Source organism: Triturus cristatus, chromosome 3_1 (assembly GCF_964204655.1).
Source record: "Triturus cristatus chromosome 3_1, aTriCri1.1, whole genome shotgun sequence".
Classification (NCBI taxonomy): Eukaryota; Metazoa; Chordata; class Amphibia; order Caudata; family Salamandridae; genus Triturus; species Triturus cristatus.
In genome coordinates, this window is record NC_140583.1 from 135,739,245 (window position 1) to 135,764,421 (window position 25,177).

The 25,177-nt window shown below is 45.0% G+C and overlaps 1 protein-coding gene across 1 annotated transcript in view; it reads right to left on the reverse strand.

Annotated features, from left to right (window-relative positions):
- Window positions 1–564: 564 nt before the first annotated feature.
- CCND1 (cyclin D1) overlaps window positions 565–25,177 on the reverse strand; it is a 37,208-nt gene continuing 12,595 nt past the window's right edge. The window contains exon 5 of the mRNA XM_085643575.1: window positions 565–4,841. Coding sequence (XP_085499701.1) covers window positions 4,689–4,841 — 153 coding nt within the window. The 3' untranslated portion in view covers window positions 565–4,688. The remainder of the gene's footprint in view (window positions 4,842–25,177) is intronic.

The following is a 25,177-nucleotide window of genomic DNA, read 5'->3' on the forward strand; positions in this document are numbered from 1 at the left end:
TTCTTGCTATCATACTGATAAAGTGCAGTTCTAGTACGTGTGTTCATTCAAGCAGCGGTTTATATGTAGCGGATGACAGTGTGAGTTGGATAAGTTCTTGTAGCTGAAAGTGACCCTTCTCATGCAGAACACTGTCTTTTATAGTGACTGCCAATAACATACCTTGTAGCACTACTGACAGACAGGAATTAAAAGGGATTCTGAATGAGCAGTGAACTCTCTGATAGGAAGTCAGCAGCTACGTATGCCATTATATAAAGCTTCTGCATACACTAAGTGAGATGGTGTGCATGGTGTAGCACTTACATAGTCGAACATTGGGTAACAAATAGGCAAATAGTGGTGCAGCTAATGTCACTTGAAGAGGGGCCAAAATGATATTGCTACAGTCCAGCAAGTGACTCTCTCCCATGAAATAATCCCCTACAGAAGCTTCCCCACCTGATGAAATCCTGCATGGTTTGTTAAAAAAGAATCAATTGGTATTTTGAAGGAAAAGTGTATTTGAAATTTAAATGAAGACTACAGTTGCAACAAATAATTCAAAGCTCGGAATACAGTGTGTGGGTTTTCACAAATTTTATTTCTAGACTTTAGTTTTTTGTATTGTTTTTCTGGAAACTTGTCTGTTACAGGTCTGCGTGTGACAATGTGCATTTCAGACCAGTGGTGACAATACAAAACAGGTACATATTCTGAATTGCTCCTTTGCGACAGACTGTTAATACGTTGCGAATAATGTAGACACATAAAGCCTCTCGGTTGGCACGGGAACCCACAATCAGCCTTTGGCAGTACATACATTATTTAGAAGCTTCTTGGGGTATCCACCACCATATGAGCCACGCCACGCGTGCAGACCCTGCATACGCAACAATCTCAGTGAAAGGGAGTCACAGGGACAGAGGTGCCGCAAACAGAAGTGTTTTTTGAGGTAAGCAGTAAGAGTGTTCCTGAAATTTGGACAGAAAGTGTCCGGTCCTCCTGGGTCCTGTGAATGCTGGTGGCTTTGCTTGTCTTTTTTCCATGAATTAGCTGTGTAGGACCTTCACTGCGTGCACCTTTAACATATATTCTAATTCTGTTTTGGTTTAGCAGCATACAGGAAAGAGCTAGATTATTCTTCAGCATACAACTCTGTTAGCTGGCTTCATTACATGCCTTTAAATAAGCATTATGCTATAGTTAACAGAAAAATCTAGTGTATCAAAACAGAACAAACAACATATTGAATTTCAGAATGTATCCTATCATGCCATGTGATAATTCATAGTTGGCCATGTGGCATACAGGATAGTTACAATAATACATGAGTGACTGCAATAACTATATAAAAACCTGTACATAATGTCCTTGTTACAGGCTAGTTGTTCCGTCACAACCGATCTGTAATAAGATTATGACATCACAACTGTGCTGCAATAGGAAAATGACATCATAACTACTCTGCAATAAGGAAATGGCTTCGCATCTGTCCGGCAATAAGTTATTATCATACAGTTCAGATCCTTACCATCGTCCAGAGCAATTAGTGCCACAAATCTATTTACAAATCAAAATCAAGCTATTTACGCACACCTGTTTACTGTAGTATGCGACACCGGTGCATTCCCATTACCCAGTATGATCTGGATCATGGGGAACACAACACCATGTATTATGGGGAATATAGTACCCTGAATTCTATATTATATCAGGATATGTCAAGAGCAGATAGCCTATGGAACTGCTTTGTGACCTGCCAGGTCCTAATTGTATACAATTGAGGGTACCGTGCCCCATATGGAATGCACCTTTCATAGATCAATGTGACTAACAACTTCAAAACTACTATGTTAATGAACCCCCAGATAAGACAAAACAAATCCAGCTTTATGAACACAAGAAAAATGACATTTGATTGAGTATTTCTGAAATGTCTGCAGTCATTCTAACTTAATATTAATGAGAATATAAACCACACCAGGTAAAACTTGCCCTATGTGCTGAAATGTTCCTTTTAAAATGCTTTTGCTTGGCGCAGCCTGCGTAACATGCCTGTCATTTGGATGTATCCAAACCAGAACAAGGGATTTTGATATGCTGCGATATGTGCTGGAATCCACCCGTAACAGATTTTAGTGTTTGATGACCTGCACAGGAGGAGCTTGTGTTTCAACTGGGGGTGGTCGTCCAATCAGTGAACATGAGCTCACATCTTAAAGGACGTCTGCTATGTCACAGCTTGCTAAGCATTCTCGGAAATCTATAGTTCAATCAAGGCTCCAAATTATTAGTTACTGATATTTCACAGGTTTTTTTGCTGCCTAATTTTTAAAGAAATATGGTTGGTAATGGAGAACAGAAGGTCAGCACTTGAGGGCAGGTGGCCTGCCTGGTTTATATTCCCTTTAATACAACCTACAATCTTAGCAAATAGAGACCCATTCAGAATTCCGTCTAATTGCATTTCAGTTTGCAGCAGAACTATGAGGCACTGTGTAAAACATAAAAACCTGGTCCAAACACGGTTAACTGAAGTATGAGGTATTGTGAAACAGGAGCCTTTTTTGGAATAGAGCAGTAATCACATTAAGTAAAAATTGATCACATAAAAAAATCTACAAAAAATGATGTCAATTATATAATATTCTAACAGAAAATTAAAAACCTATAACATGGCAGTATATGACATTGTATAACACAAAAAACTGATCCACAAAATAGCAGCAAACACAATGACAAGGATACAGGAAAGCATTGTTAATTTTTTTTTTCCAAACCATGCTGGGAATCTAACCATAGCAGCTCAATAAAATCGGAGTACCCACTCCGTATTCTCTTTTTTGTAATTTTACAATCAACACCTTTAAACGGCAGTTTCTCACATACAATTTCCCCATCACATTCTCCTCGAGCATCTTTCTCAACAGCTAAACCCACCTGCCTTCTGACTACTTTCTACAATATAAAAAAAAGTACATAGCCAAGATGTGCAAATGTTCTAGTTGTAGCTAAATTACGAAACACAAATAAAAATAAAATTGGAGAATCCGCTGAACATGAACTTCTTTCAAGTACACCAATTTTACATGTTTAACTATGGTGTTTTTCTTCTCTTTTTTGGAGTTTTGATTCCTCTTGAAATTGTTCGAATATGAGCCAAACAGGCAAGTGCCAGACTCGTATCGTTCAAGAAGCCCTGTTAAAACTGCACCATCAGGGAGAGAAAGGTGGAAAAAAAACAAAATCGCCCCATTGAGGGATTTTGCATCTTTTGTTGTAATTTCTTTTTTTACACAAATTATACTGGCCTTGCAAAAATCCTCTTCAATAAATATTCTTATTTTAGCCTCAGCTATAAATTATATATTTTAGTGTTAAAAAAAAAGCTTCACTTGAATAACAACTAGAGATACAGCCTTAAAAGCACCCTAAGGCCCTGCTTGCACACATATCTGGTGGCACATAATGATGTCTTAACTCCCAACTTTCAACAGAAAAGTATAGGAATACACCCAGGCAATATGTGAATGCAATTTCTTTTTATCGCTGGAACGCAACCTTCTGAAAATCACCTTTCGTCTAACACCATAGTTAAACGCACGTGCTTCGCAATTTTGTTTGCACACAAGCATTTATATATATATCTAAACCATTCCATTTGATTCATAGAATTTCCCACAATAATAATAAAAAAGGACGCATTTTCTCTATCTAATGGACTGAAAGTGCTTTGAACTGGAATGGTTTTAGAATATAAAAAAACTAAACTGTGGACTTCACCTGGACATGTTTCGGTATTGAATTTGTAGGGTCAAGCCAGCTTTTTCTTCCTTTATACACAGGCAACTACAAAAATATGAAGATTACAAAAATATAATATATTATGTTCACTATGTCGGAATCTCTTACAATAGAGTATCTTGTGGGTATTACTTGAAGCCTCCTCTCGGTAATGCTAAGCTGGCTTCCCCCGACAAGCCCAGTCCGCAGGTAATCCACAGGCACAAAGAGATTATCACATATTAATGCTGTATGCTGGAATACACGAGCGTGTGGAAATACTAACCATTTCTAACGTGAAGAGGATGCTAAAAAATTCTAGGAAACAAAATAAAACTTTACAGACGAATTATAAAGTGACTAAATGCATAAGCAAGCGGGATACAGGAAAGCCTAGACAGCAATAAAGCTATGCTTTTTAAAAGAAAAAATAAGAGAATATGTTTTGCCTATCTAAAATAACCCTCTTCTACTTTAAAAATGGTTGCAAACAAATAAGGAATCAAACATAATGGCTCCCCTGGAGACAGTCTTGATGTGTTAATGTCTACAACATACAGACATGAACACTTTTAATATAAAAAAAACTAGCTGATTAAGGTCTCATACAATCCTTGTCTATTTTTGTAGCGTAAGTCCCTGAACCGAGACTAGCAAATACTATTTTTTCACTTTTTTTAAGACAGTTTATATTTTTTCGGGGTACTTTTTTTTCCTTTAAAGGTGTAAAGGAGAAAGAGCAAGAAAAAAAAACACGACAGAGTGATGATTTCCCTTCTGGATTTGAAAAAATTTCAACTGCCCAGGTGAAAAAAGGGTTTTCTTTAGTGAGCACGACGAGGCATATGGGCCCATCAGTCGGTGCCTCTCCAACGCCCATGCTCCACTACTGTGTAGGCCAGCAATGACTTCCACAAGTCCCTTCAAATGTTCACGTCTCGCACATCAGTGGGAGTACAGGACAGGCCTTCCTCTTCATCTGCATTTTTGCGCTCTGACACGTTGTGTTGCTGTGCCTGACGAAGACTGGATTCTAGCAGCGATTCGATTTGCTCTTGGCAGGCCCGTAAACAATCCTGTCGAAAGAGAACAAATCAGAAGACATCTTTAAAAAGGCTAGTAACCAAAGAAAACTGAGAATATAAAAAAACAGTCCAACATCTTTTGCATGCCCAAGAACCAAAGAACAATGCGAACATAAAAAACTGTGTGACATCTGGTTGAGTACAGGAACTATTAGGAATAGTATATAGGGTATACAAAAACAAAAAAAAAAACAGTAGACGCTACACCGTAAACTGTTAGCATTTGGGAGCCTACACAGTGTGGGGCATATGTACAAGCCCTTATCGCCAGGGGAACGTCACTTTTTGTAACATTCCTGTGGCGATAGGGGCCTTGTCTTATGTACAAGGCAGCGTTAAGCCACTTAAAGTGGCTTAACGCTTGCTCTGTGCATAAGGCCCCCTTCCACGCTAGGTTTAGTGTGAAAAGGGCGTGCAATGGGTGTTGTGGTGGGCATTCCACCGCAACACCCATTGTATTTAACGCTGCCCCCTATGTACAAGGGTGGCGTACATAGGAGGCAGCGCATAAATTAAGACCAGGAAAATCCTGGTCTTAAGTTGGCGAAACAAGTAGAAATGTATTACTTCTCCTCGTTTTTGCTTTTTCCATGTGTGCTGCCCTGTGCAGCACACATAGAAAAAGCAAAATGCCATGGTTTGTTTATGTACAGGAAGGTGTCCCTTCCTGCACATAAACAAACCTTTTAAAAAAATGCCATTTTGTTACTTTCATATGTGCTGCATGAAGCAGCAGACATGAAAGTTACAAAATGGCAATTTAGAATTGTTTATGTGCAGGAAGGCACACCTTCCTACACAAAACCAATCCTCCCCTGCACACAGACACCCTTGCACTCTGGTTCAAGGGTGCCTGCGATGGCTCTAATTAGCTAAATTTAGCGCCATCGCAAGGGGAAACGCAAGGCTGCGCCACTTTCTTGTAAATATGGTTCAGCCGTGCGTTTTTGAAGTGGCGGAGCGTGTCGTTAAGCCCAGGAGGCTAACAACACGCTCTGTCACTTCATTGTACATATCCCCCTGTGTATCTTAAATCATTTTCCATTTAGAACCCAACGGTTTTCATGCCCGCTCTGAGTACGACCCCACATGCTGGTTCTGTATGCGCCAAAATCATAGTGAACTCTGCCCAGTCACTAAAATATTTTTTGCAACTACCTACAAATACATATATTTCCAATTATACGTGGAAACAAAATCAGAAATATTTAGTTCTTTATTTCATGTTTCAGAAATGTCAGCAGAGCATACTCTACAGCTCAATGACAATAGACCCAAGACGTAAATTTCACCTATGCGTTTTACTGCGGCAAGCATTTTCAACATGTTCTCAGGTTGTCCAGACTGGTGTAGGAACACATATCATGAACAACAATGTATATTAAACTATCTTTACAAAATTCTGATACTTGATTTAAAGAAATTATTTGCACCATTTATCCACCATTTATGGGAAATGTAGCTTGATGTAGCAAGAAGGACCATTATGGGACATAATGGAAAGCCCGACTTGTTTCCCAAAAAACAGATGAAAGGCAATTGACTATTCTCTGGCACCAGACCGGAAGTTATTAAATTGGTACACAACTCTGCACAACTCATCTCTTTTTGGAAGTACTCATTTAAATAGCATTATAATTAACTTCTCGGCTTACAAAAAATAAAATTCTGTGAAGGTGCAATGTGTGCTTGGCCTTTAAACTAGGGGCTTGTGACTTAACATTATTAACATTTGTATTTTTGTTTCACGTTTGCTTGTTTATATTTTTATATCTTGAGTTAATTCCCAAAGCAAAACTGTACATACAGGTATCTGCTGATGAAAGAGAAACGAGGCGTTTCTGACCCAGGCACGCTTATTAATATGAAAACTATATAGAGAGCACAACAATGTTATTGCCATTCAGCGAGCACACTACTTTACAACTTTTTTCAGTTTTTTTAACTCTTTTTGCATGAGGGCTTTGAAGTCCCTTCCTGGCAGCCTCCTGTCTGAATTAACCTATGACGTGCCTGCCCTGTCAGGGAGCGCAGTCTTCCATGATAAATCGCTGTCTAAAGTGTTGGGCTGTGCATGACTGGGAGTGGATGTTGCTTCCCCGCCAGGGCGACCTGCCTGCTATTCCCATTATCTGCTTCTTCCCTATCGGACTCCCTCATTCAGGAGCCTCCTGAGAGACCTGCGGGACTTTCTACTGAGGGCGCCCCTGCAAGAGGCCTGCACCCTGCCACCCAACAAGGGGGCAGTATGAGGAGGGAGGCAAAAACTCAAAGCCTACCCCACCCTTTCAGAGTCTGAGCTGATTCTAGCTTCACAACCATCCTTCCAACAGTTGCAGCTGACTTATAAAGGGGAATCGACCCCCTGTTGCCTTAGCTCATGGCCTTTCCCACCTTATGACCTGCACTGTTAAGAAAGCAAGTGCAGCATTTTCAGTATCGGACACACACTGGGTTTTTCTTCCAGGGATCAAAGGGTAGGATGAGAATGACACGCACGTCTCCAGATCTCGTTGCCCTCTACTGTACTATGAATACTGCATCCAGTGTTCCACCCACGTGAGTGAACCAGTACTGCAACCAGTGCTCCACCTTGAGAGTGAACCAGTGCTCCACCCAGAGAGAGAACCAGTGCTGCATCCAGTGCTCCACCCCCGAGAGTGAACCAGTGCTCCACCCAGAGAGAGAACCAGTGCTGCATCCAGTGCTCCACACCCGAGAGTGAACCAGTGCTCCACCCAGAGAGAGAACCAGTGCTGCATCCAGTGCTCCACCCCCGTGAGTGAACCAGTGCTCCACCCAGAGAGAGAACCAGTGCTGCATCCAGTGCTCCACCCCCGAGAGTGAACCAGTGCTGCATCCAGTGCTCCACCCAGAGTGAACCAGCGCTGAATACAGTGCTCCACCCCAAGACTGAACCAGTGCTGAATACAGTGCTCCACCCCCGAAAGTGAACCAGCTCTGCATCCAGTGCTCCATCCAGAGAGTGAACCAGTGCTGCATCCAGTGCTCCACCCCCGAGAGTGAACCAGTGCTGCATCCAGTGCTCCACCCAGAGAGTGAACCAGCGCTGAATACAGTGCTCCACCCCAAGAGTGAACCAGTGCTGAATACAGTGCTCCACCCCCGAAAGTGAACCAGTGCTGCATCCAGTGCTCCACCCCGAGAGTGAACCAGTGCTGCATCCAGTGCTCCACCCGGAGAGGGAACCAGCGCTGAATACAGTGCTCCACCCAGAGAGTGAACCAGCTCTGCATCCAGTGCTCCACCCAGAGAGTGAACCAGTGCTGCATCCAGTGCTCCACCCAGAGAGTGAACCAGCGCTGAATACAGTGCTCCACCCCAAGAGTGAACCAGTGCTGAATACAGTGCTCCACCCCCGAAAGTGAACCAGTGCTGAATACAGTGCTCCATCCCGAGAGTGAACCTGTGCTGCATCCAGTGCTCCACCCCGAGAGTGAAATAGTGCTGCATCCAGTGCTCCACCCCGAGAGTGAACCAGCGCTGAATACAGTGCTCCATCCCGAGAGTGAACCTGTGCTGCATCCAGTGCTCCACCCCGAGAGTGAAATAGTGCTGCATCCAGTGCTCCACCCCGAGAGTGAACCAGCGCTGAATACAGTGCTTCACCCCGAGAGTGAACCAGCTCTGCATCCAGTGCTCCACTCCGAGAGTGAACCAGTACTGTATCTAGTGCTCCACCCTGAGAGTGAACCAGTACTGCATCCAGTGCTCCACCCCCGAGAGGGAACCAGCGCTGAATACAGTGCTCCACCCCGAGAGGGAGCCAGTGCTGCATCCAGTGCTCCACCCCGAGAGTGAACCAGTACTAAATACAGTGCTCCACCCCCGAGAGTGAACCAGTGCTGCATCCAGTGCTCCACCCCCGAGTGAACCAGTGCTGCATCCAGTGCTCCACCCCGAGAGTGAACCAGTGCTGCATCCAGTGCTCCACCCCGAGAGTGAACCAGTGCTGCATCCAGTGCTCCACCCCTGAGAGTGAACCAGTGCTGCATCCAGTGCTCCACCCCTGAGAGTGAACCAGTGCTGCATCCAGTGCTCCACCCATGCTGCATCCAGTGCTCCACCCAGAGAGTGAACCAGCGCTGAATACAGTGCTCCACCCCGAGAGTGAACCAGTGCTGCATCCAGTGCTCCACCCCTGAGAGTGAATCAGTGCTGCATCCAGTGCTCCACCCGAGAGTGAACCAGTGCTGAATACAGTTGTACAAAAGACCAAGGGCCTGGTTCACAAAGAGCCCCGCAGTCGCAGCGGGATCTCTGCACTGCAGTATCTCCCTACGAGTCCGGAGGCTTTGGGAATCAGAGCCTATGTATGTCTATCAGAGCCAATAGGGCGCACGCCCTTGAAAATTAAGAAGTTATCCCACCATAGCCATAGGAAATGCGAAAAGACATGGTGCATCAGAATACCAGACAGCCACGAGGAAGCAGCCTTGAACCCTTGAAACTGGAAGGTTTCATTACCTTGGGCTTAGGAAACCTCTCGTTCAACTATGTGTAGGGTGAGCAGGCCCCAGTTAGTTCCTTTTCTTGGACAAGCCAGCAGCCGCCTCATACAGGTACGCCTTACAAATACAAGTTGAAAGATTCAACATGCTCATTTAAAAGATGGAGCCACTTCTATTAAACTACATCCTGAAGGCAGCTGTATCTTAGACAAAAGGCACCCTGGGCACCGGTCAGTGAAACTAATAGGTTTATTTATTTGTGCATATCAGCAATAAGATGGGATATGCAGGCCAGAGGACACTTCACCGTGCCCTGCGAAGGGTGGAGGATCTCTTCAAGATGAGAATTTGAACTGAAACCTCTCTGAATTCAGTGATCACTCCCTTTGACTGGACAAACTGATTTTTCCCCAAAAATGTAAACTTCAAACATAATAAGGCGGCCATATTACGGAAACGAGATTAATCAAAATTACAGAAAAGGCTTTAAAGATGCAGTCTGGGTCGCACTAGCTATGTTCAGGATACATCATGACAGCAGTGTTGTCCACGCTACCTGTATTCTTAGCTTGGACTGTGTGTCTTTGCGGCAGTCTCAAATGATTTTCTTCTTGAAAGACAGAATCAAAAGAATATTGCACCCAGTTTCTCAGAAAAGAAAAGCCTTAAAAAGGAAGCAGCTTTTCCCAAGACTCACGCGCTGTTCTGTTGACTACATAGCCAGTGACCCAGCAGTATGTCTGTGAAGAAACGTAAACATGTGCGTGCCGTTACTAGTGACCATTAGTGAGATCACTGACCGCTGGTCCTCTCAGCTTTATCCAAAGAGAGCACAGAAATACAAAAGTAAAGAACTCTTGTTATGTTATGTGAATTTGTAGAGCGCAGCTAACCACCTGTGAAAGATTCCAGGCGCTGAGTAGGGCATGTCTGAGGGGGGGGGGGAGGACATCATGCCTCTTGGCATGCTTAAAATCATGACTGTGAAGCATGAACCAAAGGTGATTCTGCAGGTCCTATATTTTTACCATTGGTCCTCGCACTGCCAAGTTTTAGGACAGGTGAGTTTGTCCCCTCAACCTCACTTAGGTGCTTCCCTTCTCATTACTTCCCCGCCAGCACTAGAAGTTTCAAGGTTTAGACTTTTGAGCAGAACGTTCAGCTATCAGTAACAGTCGATCATCCATGGATGCTTAACCCCTTCGGTGCCCGCCCCTTTCCCCGCCCTGTGCCGGCCGTTACATTAGCGGGCGGGGTTTGTGACGAGCTGGACTCGTCATGGACACAGCGCCACCGCGGCCCATAACGAGTCCAGCTCGTCACGGGCACCGAAGAGGTTAAGAGATGTTGCGAAAGTCATCTCAATTTGCAAACTACGCACCACATCCTTCAGTTCATTGCTTTCCACATGTCTCAGCTGCCCGGCTTACAAGACACAAAAAACGAGATTTCCTTTGTTTCTGCCATCTTTTGGATCAATGTTCTAACAGTGGGAAGGCAAATTGTTCCTAAAAAAAGTGTGTATTGTTCCGAATGGAGTGGCTAAAATGCTGCACCGGACACCAAGAGCCTTGTACTCCCTTCATCAGCCCTAGCAGAGTTGCTGCTTCTCAGCACATGGGGAGGCGGAGGCAGAGAGCAAATTGAATTCTTCCTGCTATTTGAATAGCTTCCCCAGCATTTCTGCTCCACTGCCCAAAGTTTGTTCAGAGGTCATAAGCCCTTCCTGGCTTCATTAAGCCTCCGAGCACCAGAGCCGGCCTGGGAGCCCAGTCATGTGCTCAGATACATCACTCAGTATACACAGTAGCCCTGATAAGATTGCAATTCAGGTCTGCCTACAATGTAAAGGGGCGGAGTCAGGAAGGTGAAAGTGACTTGGAGTGTTTGTGTGGGTGGGAGAGCCTGCATGACACAGCTGCACCTCAACAGGAGTGTGCGAGACTCGGTCTGGGCTCTGGGGTGTGCATAAAAGCACTGGGACTGAAGGAGGCAGCCCTGCCTGCCTCACTCGTCCTCACGGAGAGGCTGACATAGCTGCACCTCAGCAGGAGTGTGCGAGACTCGGTGGGGGCTCTGGGGGTGTGTAGAACAGCACTGGGACTGAAGGAGGCAGCCCTGCCTGCCTCACTCGTCCTGACATAGCTGCACCTCAGCAGGAGTGTGCGAGACTCTGCCGGGGCTCTGGGGTGTGCAGAACAGCACTGGGACTGAAGGAGGCAGCCCTGCCTGCCTCACTCGTCCTCACGGAGAGGCTGCCTGACATAGCTGCACCTCAGCAGGAGTGTGCGAGACTCGGTGGGGGCTCTGGGGGTGTGCAGAACAGCACTGGGACTGAAGGAGGCAGCCCTGCCTGCCTCACTCGTCCTCACGGAGAGGCTGCCTGACATAGCTGCACCTCAGCAGGAGTGTGCGAGACTCTGCCGGGGCTCTGGGGTGTGTAGAACAGCACTGGGACTGAAGGAGGCAGCCCTGCCTGCCTCACTCGTCCTCATGGAGAGGCTGACATAGCTGCACCTCAGCAGGAGTGTGCGAGACTCGGTGGGGGCTCTGGGGGTGTGCAGAACAGCACTGGGACTGAAGGAGGCAGCCCTGCCTGCCTCACTCGTCCTCATGGAGAGGCTGACATAGCTGCACCTCAGCAGGAGTGTGCGAGACTCGGTGGGGGCTCTGGGGGTGTGTAGAACAGCACTGGGACTGAAGGAGGCAGCCCTGCCTGCCTCACTCGTCCTCATGGAGAGGCTGACATAGCTGCACCTCAGCAGGAGTGTGCGAGACTCGGTGGGGGCTCTGGGGGTGTGCAGAACAGCACTGGGACTGAAGGAGGCAGCCCTGCCTGCCTCACTCGTCCTCACGGAGAGGCTGCCTGACATAGCTGCACCTCAGCAGGAGTGTGCGAGACTCGACCGGGGCTCCGGGGGTGTGCAGAACAGCACTGGGACTGAAGGAGGCAGCCCTGCCTGCCTCACTCGTCCTCACGGAGAGGCTGCCTGACATAGCTGCACCTCAGCAGGAGTGTGCGAGACTCGGTGGGGGCTCTGGGGGTGTGCAGAACAGCACTGGGACTGAAGGAGGCAGCCCTGCCTGCCTCACTCGTCCTCACGGAGAGGCTGCCTGACATAGCTGCACCTCAGCAGGAGTGTGCGAGACTCGGTGGGGGCTCTGGGGGTGTGCAGAACAGCACTGGGACTGAAGGAGGCAGCCCTGCCTGCCTCACTCGTCCTCACGGAGAGGCTGCCTGACATAGCTGCACCTCAGCAGGAGTGTGCGAGACTCTGCCGGGGCTCTGGGGTGTGCAGAACAGCACTGGGACTGAAGGAGGCAGCCCTGCCTGCCTCACTCGTCCTCATGGAGAGGCTGACATAGCTGCACCTCAGCAGGAGTGTGCGAGACTCGGTGGGGGCTCTGGGGGTGTGTAGAACAGCACTGGGACTGAAGGAGGCAGCCCTGCCTGCCTCACTCGTCCTCATGGAGAGGCTGACATAGCTGCACCTCAGCAGGAGTGTGCGAGACTCGGTGGGGGCTCTGGGGGTGTGCAGAACAGCACTGGGACTGAAGGAGGCAGCCCTGCCTGCCTCACTCGTCCTCACGGAGAGGCTGCCTGACATAGCTGCACCTCAGCAGGAGTGTGCGAGACTCGGCCGGGGCTCCGGGGGTGTGCAGAACAGCACTGGGACTGAAGGAGGCAGCCCTGCCTGCCTCACTCGTCCTCACGGAGAGGCTGACATAGCTGCACCTCAGCAGGAGTGTGCGAGACTCGGCCGGGGCTCCGGGGGTGTGCAGAACAGCACTGGGACTGAAGGAGGCAGCCCTGCCTGCCTCACTCGTCCTCACGGAGAGGCTGCCTGACATAGCTGCACCTCAGCAGGAGTGTGCGAGACTCGGTGGGGGCTCTGGGGGTGTGCAGAACAGCACTGGGACTGAAGGAGGCAGCCCTGCCTGCCTCACTCGTCCTCATGGAGAGGCTGACATAGCTGCACCTCAGCAGGAGTGTGCGAGACTCGGCCGGGGCTCCGGGGGTGTGCAGAACAGCACTGGGACTGAAGGAGGCAGCCCTGCCTGCCTCACTCGTCCTCACGGAGAGGCTGACATAGCTGCACCTCAGCAGGAGTGTGCGAGACTCGGCCGGGGCTCCGGGGGTGTGCAGAACAGCACTGGGACTGAAGGAGGCAGCCCTGCCTGCCTCACTCGTCCCCACCGACCAGCGTTTAAGTGGAGGAAGACCACAAACCCTGGGGAGATGGCACTGTTTTATTAGATCTACCCTTTTGTAGGAATGAGGAAAGGAAGCCCCGCCCACCTCCTCATCTCCACAGCACCCTTGGCATGTCTGCAGACAGGCACTCCCTTCTTAAATGTAGTATTTTATAGAAATGAAGACAAGCCTCCGACGTGCTGAATATTGGTATTTCACAAAATTATTTTCTCATGACCGGGAATATTAACATGAAAATATACTGCTGCAAATGGGCAAAAAATGATAGAGAAAGATCAGATAAAGCAACGGCAGTTTCTAGCGCCATAATGTAGGTATACTTTTTCTGGCAGTGGTTACCTTTAGAGGATGTTTTCTATATGCCAGAGACTAAATCCAGCCTCATGCACGGTTTTCTTGCGTTCAAGGGTCTCTGGGGAAGGCAGATGCTGGTGTGGTTCAGAAATTATCCGGACATAACTAACTATTATTGTTACCCATTTCTGGCGCAGTCCTTGCTTAAAATATGACAGTCTGCCCTCCACTGTGACGTAGAGGAAGTACAATACGTTCCGGACCCTCCCACAAACCAATATTTGTTACTGTTTCAAGGTAGCTGCCTTTAGGCATGACTGCAGAGAAGGGAATCTTCATATGGCAGATTTACAAGCCCCTTGCGCCTCTTTGCGCCGCCATTACGTCACTTTTTTTGATGCAACAGCGGCGAAAACAATGCGCCCAATTTACAACGTGACGCATCTAGGGAGATGCGTCACGTTGTAAAGCCCTGCGTCAGGTATAATGTATGCAGGGGGGCGTTCCCACGCAGGAAAGCCTCGTAAAAGTGACACAGTGAAACCTACAAGTTTTCACTGCGTCACTTTTAGGACGCCACTACGTCAAAACCTACGTGATGCAGTGTAGTGGGAGTAGGCCACAAAATGCATTGCTGGAGTTGCATCGTGCTTGTGACACGACTTCAGCAATGCGGGACTTTTGCCTCAACAGATGCGTCAGAATTACTGACGCATCTGTCAATCCTTCCGCCATGGTGCGCCGTATTGTAAATACTTAGAAAACCAAAAAGGGGGTTCTGGCTCGTATGGCAGCAAGGCCAAACCAATTATAATGAAAGAACAAAATACAAGCCAATGCTGCGTGTAAATTTACCTACAATTCCCGTGACCTGAATGAAACAAGAACACTGACAACCAATTATTTCGTTGGATTTAATCCTATGAAAATTGTTTTTAGTTCACGTTCAAAAACATTTAAAACTGATACAGTACATATTCATTACACCACATATACAAAACTTAACTTGAGAATGACATTACTGAAAACATTTAGACACCACTGTGTTCATTCGCCCATAGGGCCAACATTCATACCGTTCATACTACTCATGCATCCACACTAACATATAACATACAACAGAAATCTACAATTTGATAATCTTTACACATAGGCCATCAAACCACTACTGTACATAATGATGGGGCTTAATGCTGTTTTTTTAAGATTGACCGTAGAAAAGACAAGGTCTACGCGTTTCGAATCCCTTAGTTGGCAGGGATTCTCATCAGGACCGACATAGGACTGCAAACAAAGCAGAAAAGAAAGATTTTACTAAGCTGACCCACTTTGTAAGTGCACAACCGCATGGTCAACGGGGGAGTCTTACCTTAGTCTAAGGAACGGAGAACTCAGCCACAACTCTAAAGAAAAAAGGAAGGAGAGCCAACTTGGTTACCTATTTCTGTGAAATCAACACTAGAACACCACCTGGTTAGTAATGGACACACCCATACAACATAGAGACAATACAACCACGTAGTCTAGTTGTTAATAAAGAGGCTTACGGGTGTGTGGAGTTGTGTCTGGTTAACTGAAGGTGGTTCTGTCTAAAATCAGAAGCAACTACGGGCTTTTTTTCAGGCGTTGATTGATTCAAAACGATATCTGAAAGCAAGAGCAACAAGGATTCAAGGCGCGTCCTATCGCCTACAAAGATCGGATCCGAAATATTTTGAAAAAGGTTTTAGAGCGCTTACCTCCGCGGTGGAAGACAATGGAGGAACGTGATGCTGCTCGGTCAGCTGATGTCCCGAGCTGGGGCTTGCACGGCGTGAGATTCGCCGGCCGTTTTAAGGTTCGGTAACGATCAAATTCTCTGCAAGAGAATGGGAGGCTGCATCAGGTGACTAATACCAGGAGAAAGTCCTACGGAGTTAGTACGGTCTATTTGGTGTTGTTACCTGGAGAGCCGGCGTTGTCCGTGTCTCTGTATCTCTGGGAGTAAATCACCCGTTAGGTAGCTGTACTCCTATTGGGGCATTTTTACCCATGTGCAAAAGGGCGGGATCACGAAGGCTTCTGGGAGTCGTAGTCAGACCAACGATGTTGGGAGAATCGGTAGTTAGAGATGGATTGTCAGTTTGCCGCGGCGCCAAAATTAGCGCGTGAATTTGGGGGAGAGCGTTGGTCGGACTGTGTCAAGTGCACACTGGAACGTGTGCTGACTTGTTGTCAATATGCATTCACTGCACATATGACTGGAATGTATTCTGATAGGGGCGGAAAGCGAGGTGGGAAGCGCTGGTTGGACAGAAACCTGTCAAATAGTAAATATGAAGAGTCCGCTAAGTGGAAGATCAACTACACATATGCTATTGAATGTGTCTCATCTGTGGTATAAGAACGAGATTTAGCTCAGTGGCTGACTGGATGCCACTCATAAGTTGTATATCTCGGAGAGTTCATTCAATCCGTCTACCGACGTGTTAAATTTGATAATGAGCATGGCTTCTCTCTGTAGCAGTTTGGTGTCCAAGTCTCCACCTCTCTGGTCTTGTTCAACTTTTGATATCACTGACCATTTGAAATCCATTTCTGTATGTTTTTGCGTCACCCAATGATTCACTAAGGGGGCATTCAGAACATTTTTGCGAATCCGAGACTTATGTTGCTGGATTCGGAACCTTATCTCCTGATTGGTCTTGCCAATATAAAGTTTGTTGCATGGGCAGCTGATGCCATAGACTACGAACTTGGATTTACAATTGGTGAAACTCTCATGTTTCCAATGGATTCCATTGTGGGTAAATAGATATCCTTCAATGGTTGAGTCGCAGCAAATACAGGTACCGCATCTGTGATGTCCTTTTATGGGCGGTAGGCACAACAAATTTCTTAAATCAGTGCTTTTGGTCTTAGGTAGAGCGGCTCGCACTACGTGGTTGGCTATGTTTTTATCTTTCCTGAATGCAAATAGCGGTCTCTCATTGAATGTGTTGTCCAGGTTTTTGATCAGATGCCAATTTTGATTAATAGTTTTCTTAAACCAATTAGATGTTGGATTGAATGTCGAGACGCAAACCATTCTCTCTGTTTGCGATTTTTCACGTCTTTCCAGTAATGTTTCTCTTGGTGTCCACCATGCTCTTTTGATAGCTCTTTTCAAAAGTTTTTTCGGGTAACCTCTGGCCAGAAGGTTCTCCTTGAGCTTCTCTGCATGTAAAAAATATTCGTCTTTGAATGAGCAATTCCTGCGAATGCGCAGGAATTGCCCATAGGGCAAGTTCTCTCGTAGGCTACGTGGATGGTTGCTGGAGTAATGTAGCGCTCGATTGCGGTCAGTTTCTTTCTTGTATAACGTCGTCATTAGGCATCCATTCGTAGGGTAAACCTCAACGTCCAGGAAAGGCATTTTGATTTTGGAACAGTTCATACTGAATTTTATATCCGGAGTCCTGTTGTTAAGCCAATTGACAAAGGATTGTAGCTTTTGCTCATCACCTGACCATACCATGAAAACATCGTCGATGTATCGGACCCAGTTACTGATACAATCGGCGAATGGGTTGTTGCTATGGACAAATTTGTCTTCGTATTTAGACATATAGAGGACCGCTAGCTCGGGGGCGAATGGACAGCCCATCGCCACGCCTTTGATTTGGAAATAAAAGTCCTCTCTGAAGCAAAAATAGTTGTTCTTTAAAGCAAACGTGGCTAGCTCCATAATGAACTCTGTCGGGATTTTTTCAGGTTTGGGTCTGCTGTCTAGGAATGTTTTAATCACTGCTAGTCCTTCATCTTGCGGGATCTCCGTGTACAATGATGTTACATCTAATGTAACTAGAAATTGTGTATTTTTATCGAACTCCATGGTTTCCAATTTAATTAAGAAATCGGTGGTATCCTTCAGATAAGATTTTACTTCTGACATAAAAGGTTTCAGGAAAAAGTCCACGAATTTTGAAATGGGTTCTGTTAGTGACTCGCACCCGGAGACAATTGGTCTCCCAGGTGGATGGTGTTGATCTTTGTGTACTTTCGGGAGTACATAAAAGACCGGAGTGCGAGGATAGATGTTTTTTAAGTACTCAAATTCTTTTTTGCCTAAAAAGCCTTGGTCAAACCCTTGTTGTAGTATGTGAAAAAGTTTGTTCTGTAGTTCACATGTGGGATCTTTTGTTATCCTTCTGTAGCAGAGTTGGTTCGAAAGTTGTCTATTAACTTCGGTGATGTATCGTTCGGTTGCCCAAACCACGATTGATCCCCCTTTGTCAGCTTGTTTTATTATTATTGAAGGGTCAATTTTTAGGTCGAGTAATGCTTCTTTTTGAGCTTTGGTAATATTCGGTTTGACATATTTCCTTTTTTGTTTTTCAACTTCAGCTATTGCTGAAAGGATCACTTTTTCGAAAATTATGACCTCTTTGGGAACTTTTGACGCCGGCGGGCAGAACTTTGATTTCTTCTTTAATCCAGTTGTCTCAGTGCCTCCTTGTATGGGGTTTTCAAGAAAGAAGGTTTTAAGCCGAATTTTGCGGCAGAATTCAATGAACTCTGTTTTGAGTTGTACAAAATTGGTCCCTTTAGTTGGAACAAAGGATAGTCCCATTTCTAAGATGCTAAGTTCTGCATCTGTTAAGACTTTTTCTGATAGATTAAAGATTGGTGAAACAGTTAGTTTTTGTAATTCTGACGTCTTGTTGACATTTCCCATGGTTGGTTTGTGTATCTGGACCTTCCTCTTGGTTTCCTTTGGCCTCTCCCTAAAAAAGGCGGTTGTTGTTGATAGTTTTGTTGTAAATTGCCTCTTCTGTTGAAGTCTAAACGGTTATTCGAGTTATCTACGTCACTGCCACTTGATGATGATGTTGTGTCCGAAAAAGTGATAAAATTGTTTCTCGATCTACCCTGGTATTCGGGCAGGAATTTGCGTGACTCAGGTCGTGAATAAAAGTCAATCTGCAAATAAGGATAGACTTTATCCAGAGAAAAATTCCTTTTATCCTTTTCGAATTTATTGCTCTTTTGATTTACCGAATAGTCTTTAAACTCTAGAATTTCTTTATCGACTTTATCTAGAAGGGATTTGGCATCCGAAATAAGTTGGTTTGTTTTAATTTCGCTTTCCAAAGTTGCGATTTCTTCTAGTTGATGCTTAGACAATCTTTGAGCCGTTTCTACTGTGAGAACCATGAGGTCCCTACTGCATTTCGTTTCAATTAGACTGTATCCTTTTTTATATATCGGATCGTCTGTAAAAATCACAGGGACGTTGCGAATCTGCAGCCCTCCTGGGATGGTTCCAGCTCTCAAGTGCTCGATTAGAAAATGGCCATGTAAGTCAGTCCTTATTTGTTTTTTCATTCAAAGACGAATATTTTTTACATGCAGAGAAGCTCAAGGAGAACCTTCTGGCCAGAGGTTACCCGAAAAAACTTTTGAAAAGAGCTATCAAAAGAGCATGGTGGACACCAAGAGAAACATTACTGGAAAGACGTGAAAAATCGCAAACAGAGAGAATGGTTTGCGTCTCGACATTCAATCCAACATCTAATTGGTTTAAGAAAACTATTAATCAAAATTGGCATCTGATCAAAAACCTGGACAACACATTCAATGAGAGACCGCTATTTGCATTCAGGAAAGATAAAAACATAGCCAACCACGTAGTGCGAGCCGCTCTACCTAAGACCAAAAGCACTGATTTAAGAAATTTGTTGTGCCTACCGCCCATAAAAGGACATCACAGATGCGGTACCTGTATTTGCTGCGACTCAACCATTGAAGGATATCTATTTACCCACAATGGAATCCATTGGAAACATGAGAGTTTCACCAATTGTAAATCCAAGTTCGTAGTCTATGGCATCAGCTGCCCATGCAACAAACTTTATATTGGCAAGACCAATCAGGAGATAAGGTTCCGAATCCAGCAACATAAGTCTCGGATTCGCAAAAATGTTCTGAATGCCCCCTTAGTGAATCAACTTATTTCGGATGCCAAATCCCTTCTAGATAAAGTCGATAAAGAAATTCTAGAGTTTAAAGACTATTCGGTAAATCAAAAGAGCAATAAATTCGAAAAGGATAAAAGGAATTTTTCTCTGGATAAAGTCTATCCTTATTTGCAGATTGACTTTTATTCACGACCTGAGTCACGCAAATTCCTGCCCGAATACCAGGGTAGATCGAGAAACAATTTTATCACTTTTTCGGACACAACATCATCATCAAGTGGCAGTGACGTAGATAACTCGAATAACCGTTTAGACTTCAACAGAAGAGGCAATTTACAACAAAACTATCAACAACAACCGCCTTTTTTAGGGAGAGGCCAAAGGAAACCAAGAGGAAGGTCCAGATACACAAACCAACCATGGGAAATGTCAACAAGACGTCAGAATTACAAAAACTAACTGTTTCACCAATCTTTAATCTATCAGAAAAAGTCTTAACAGATGCAGAACTTAGCATCTTAGAAATGGGACTATCCTTTGTTCCAACTAAAGGGACCAATTTTGTACAACTCAAAACAGAGTTCATTGAATTCTGCCGCAAAATTCGGCTTAAAACCTTCTTTCTTGAAAACCCCATACAAGGAGGCACTGAGACAACTGGATTAAAGAAGAAATCAAAGTTCTGCCCGCCGGCGTCAAAAGTTCCCAAAGAGGTCATAATTTTCGAAAAAGTGATCCTTTCAGCAATAGCTGAAGTTGAAAAACAAAAAAGGAAATATGTCAAACCGAATATTACCAAAGCTCAAAAAGAAGCATTACTCGACCTAAAAATTGACCCTTCAATAATAATAAAACAAGCTGACAAAGGGGGATCAATCGTGGTTTGGGCAACCGAACGATACATCACCGAAGTTAATAGACAACTTTCGAACCAACTCTGCTACAGAAGGATAACAAAAGATCCCACATGTGAACTACAGAACAAACTTTTTCACATACTACAACAAGGGTTTGACCAAGGCTTTTTAGGCAAAAAAGAATTTGAGTACTTAAAAAACATCTATCCTCGCACTCCGGTCTTTTATGTACTCCCGAAAGTACACAAAGATCAACACCATCCACCTGGGAGACCAATTGTCTCCGGGTGCGAGTCACTAACAGAACCCATTTCAAAATTCGTGGACTTTTTCCTGAAACCTTTTATGTCAGAAGTAAAATCTTATCTGAAGGATACCACCGATTTCTTAATTAAATTGGAAACCATGGAGTTCGATAAAAATACACAATTTCTAGTTACATTAGATGTAACATCATTGTACACGGAGATCCCGCAAGATGAAGGACTAGCAGTGATTAAAACATTCCTAGACAGCAGACCCAAACCTGAAAAAATCCCGACAGAGTTCATTATGGAGCTAGCCACGTTTGCTTTAAAGTACAACTATTTTTGCTTCAGAGAGGACTTTTATTTCCAAATCAAAGGCGTGGCGATGGGCTGTCCATTCGCCCCCGAGCTAGCGGTCCTCTATATGTCTAAATACGAAGACAAATTTGTCCATAGCAACAACCCATTCGCCGATTGTATCAGTAACTGGGTCCGATACATCGACGATGTTTTCATGGTATGGTCAGGTGATGAGCAAAAGCTACAATCCTTTGTCAATTGGCTTAACAACAGGACTCCGGATATAAAATTCAGTATGAACTGTTCCAAAATCAAAATGCCTTTCCTGGACGTTGAGGTTTACCCTACGAATGGATGCCTAATGACGACGTTATACAAGAAAGAAACTGACCGCAATCGAGCGCTACATTACTCCAGCAACCATCCACGTAGCCTACGAGAGAACTTGCCCTATGGGCAATTCCTGCGCATTCGCAGGAATTGCTCATTCAAAGACGAATATTTTTTACATGCAGAGAAGCTCAAGGAGAACCTTCTGGCCAGAGGTTACCCGAAAAAACTTTTGAAAAGAGCTATCAAAAGAGCATGGTGGACACCAAGAGAAACATTACTGGAAAGACGTGAAAAATCGCAAACAGAGAGAATGGTTTGCGTCTCGACATTCAATCCAACATCTAATTGGTTTAAGAAAACTATTAATCAAAATTGGCATCTGATCAAAAACCTGGACAACACATTCAATGAGAGACCGCTATTTGCATTCAGGAAAGATAAAAACATAGCCAACCACGTAGTGCGAGCCGCTCTACCTAAGACCAAAAGCACTGATTTAAGAAATTTGTTGTGCCTACCGCCCATAAAAGGACATCACAGATGCGGTACCTGTATTTGCTGCGACTCAACCATTGAAGGATATCTATTTACCCACAATGGAATCCATTGGAAACATGAGAGTTTCACCAATTGTAAATCCAAGTTCGTAGTCTATGGCATCAGCTGCCCATGCAACAAACTTTATATTGGCAAGACCAATCAGGAGATAAGGTTCCGAATCCAGCAACATAAGTCTCGGATTCGCAAAAATGTTCTGAATGCCCCCTTAGTGAATCATTGGGTGACGCAAAAACATACAGAAATGGATTTCAAATGGTCAGTGATATCAAAAGTTGAACAAGACCAGAGAGGTGGAGACTTGGACACCAAACTGCTACAGAGAGAAGCCATGCTCATTATCAAATTTAACACGTCGGTAGACGGATTGAATGAACTCTCCGAGATATACAACTTATGAGTGGCATCCAGTCAGCCACTGAGCTAAATCTCGTTCTTATACCACAGATGAGACACATTCAATAGCATATGTGTAGTTGATCTTCCACTTAGCGGACTCTTCATATTTACTATTTGACAGGTTTCTGTCCAACCAGCGCTTCCCACCTCGCTTTCCGCCCCTATCAGAATACATTCCAGTCATATGTGCAGTGAATGCATATTGACAACAAGTCAGCACACGTTCCAGTGTGCACTTGACACAGTCCGACCAACGCTCTCCCCCAAATTCACGCGCTAATTTTGGCGCCGCGGCAAACTGACAATCCATCTCTAACTACCGATTCTCCCAACATCGTTGGTCTGACTACGACTCCCAGAAGCCTTCGTGATCCCGCCCTTTTGCACATGGGTAAAAATGCCCCAATAGGAGTACAGCTACCTAACGGGTGATTTACTCCCAGAGATACAGAGACACGGACAACGCCGGCTCTCCAGGTAACAACACCAAATAGACCGTACTAACTCCGTAGGACTTTCTCCTGGTATTAGTCACCTGATGCAGCCTCCCATTCTCTTGCAGAGAATTTGATCGTTACCGAACCTTAAAACGGCCGGCGAATCTCACGCCGTGCAAGCCCCAGCTCGGGACATCAGCTGACCGAGCAGCATCACGTTCCTCCATTGTCTTCCACCGCGGAGGTAAGCGCTCTAAAACCTTTTTCAAAATATTTCGGATCCGATCTTTGTAGGCGATAGGACGCGCCTTGAATCCTTGTTGCTCTTGCTTTCAGATATCGTTTTGAATCAATCAACGCCTGAAAAAAAGCCCGTAGTTGCTTCTGATTTTAGACAGAACCACCTTCAGTTAACCAGACACAACTCCACACACCCGTAAGCCTCTTTATTAACAACTAGACTACGTGGTTGTATTGTCTCTATGTTGTATGGGTGTGTCCATTACTAACCAGGTGGTGTTCTAGTGTTGATTTCACAGAAATAGGTAACCAAGTTGGCTCTCCTTCCTTTTTTCTTTAGAGTTGTGGCTGAGTTCTCCGTTCCTTAGACTAAGGTAAGACTCCCCCGTTGACCATGCGGTTGTGCACTTACAAAGTGGGTCAGCTTAGTAAAATCTTTCTTTTCTGCTTTGTTTGCAGTCCTATGTCGGTCCTGATGAGAATCCCTGCCAACTAAGGGATTCGAAACGCGTAGACCTTGTCTTTTCTACGGTCAATCTTAAAAAAACAGCATTAAGCCCCATCATTATGTACAGTAGTGGTTTGATGGCCTATGTGTAAAGATTATCAAATTGTAGATTTCTGTTGTATGTTATATGTTAGTGTGGATGCATGAGTAGTATGAACGGTATGAATGTTGGCCCTATGGGCGAATGAACACAGTGGTGTCTAAATGTTTTCAGTAATGTCATTCTCAAGTTAAGTTTTGTATATGTGGTGTAATGAATATGTACTGTATCAGTTTTAAATGTTTTTGAACGTGAACTAAAAACAATTTTCATAGGATTAAATCCAACGAAATAATTGGTTGTCAGTGTTCTTGTTTCATTCAGGTCACGGGAATTGTAGGTAAATTTACACGCAGCATTGTATTGTAAATACGGCGCATCCATGGTGGTGCAAGCATTTTTTAGGGTGGCGCATCTCTATAGATGCGTCACTTTCTTGTAAATCTGCCCCATGGGGGGGTGGGCAGATTTACAAGAAAGGGACGCATTTATAGAGATGCATCACTTTCCTTGCGCCGCCCTAAAAAATGCTTGCGCCACCATGGATGCGCCGTATTTAAAATACAGCGCACCATGGCGGAAGGATTGACAGATGCGTCAGAAATTCCGACGCATCTGTTGAGGCAAAAGTCGCGCATTGCTGGAGTCGTGTCACAAGCACGATGCAACTCCAGCAATGCATTTTGTGGCCTATTCCCACTACATTGCGTCACTCCTTACGCCTGCTTCAAGCAGGCGTAAGGTTTTAATGCAGCGGCTTCCTAAAAGTGACGCAGTGAAACCTTGAAGATTTCACTGCGTCACTTTTACGAGGCTTTCCTGCGTGGGAACGCCCCCCTGCATACATTATACGTGACGCAGGTATAATGTGACACAGGGCTTTACAACATGACGCATCTCCCTAGAAGCGTCACGTTGTAAATAGGGCGCATTGTTTGCGCCGCTGTTGCATCAAAAAAAGACGCAATGGCGGCGCAAGGGGCTTGTAAATCTGCCATCTCTCTTGCAATGAGATTGATAATCGTCAGTTCGTGTTTTAGGCAGGTCTTTATCTTGTAAGGGGTTCGGAAAGTGACCACGAGGCACTTGGACACATCATAAAATAATACTGATTTCGTCGAATTAACCTGGCATCCTATTGAAAGATCCTGCCTGGACTGTGGGCCCTTCTTGATGGAAGAGGACGTCACTGATGAGGCATTTACCAACAAACGCATTTCTTTCTCCCACAAATGCCTTTTAATAGGGTCACACCAGCTACCTCACAAAGTGAAGAAACTACACAGACAGCCTGCATCCAAGTGTTGCAGTACAGCCCCTCTTGTTTATAACCAGGGCCACTGTAATTTTGCGAGTCTGTGGCCGCTGCTTTATCGCATAATTATGGATTTGCCGCATTTGCCACATAATATATTATCTTCTGCATAATTTGAGATTTAAACAAATATAACTTCTTTCCAGCTCAAAATAATCAAACGTGGTGACC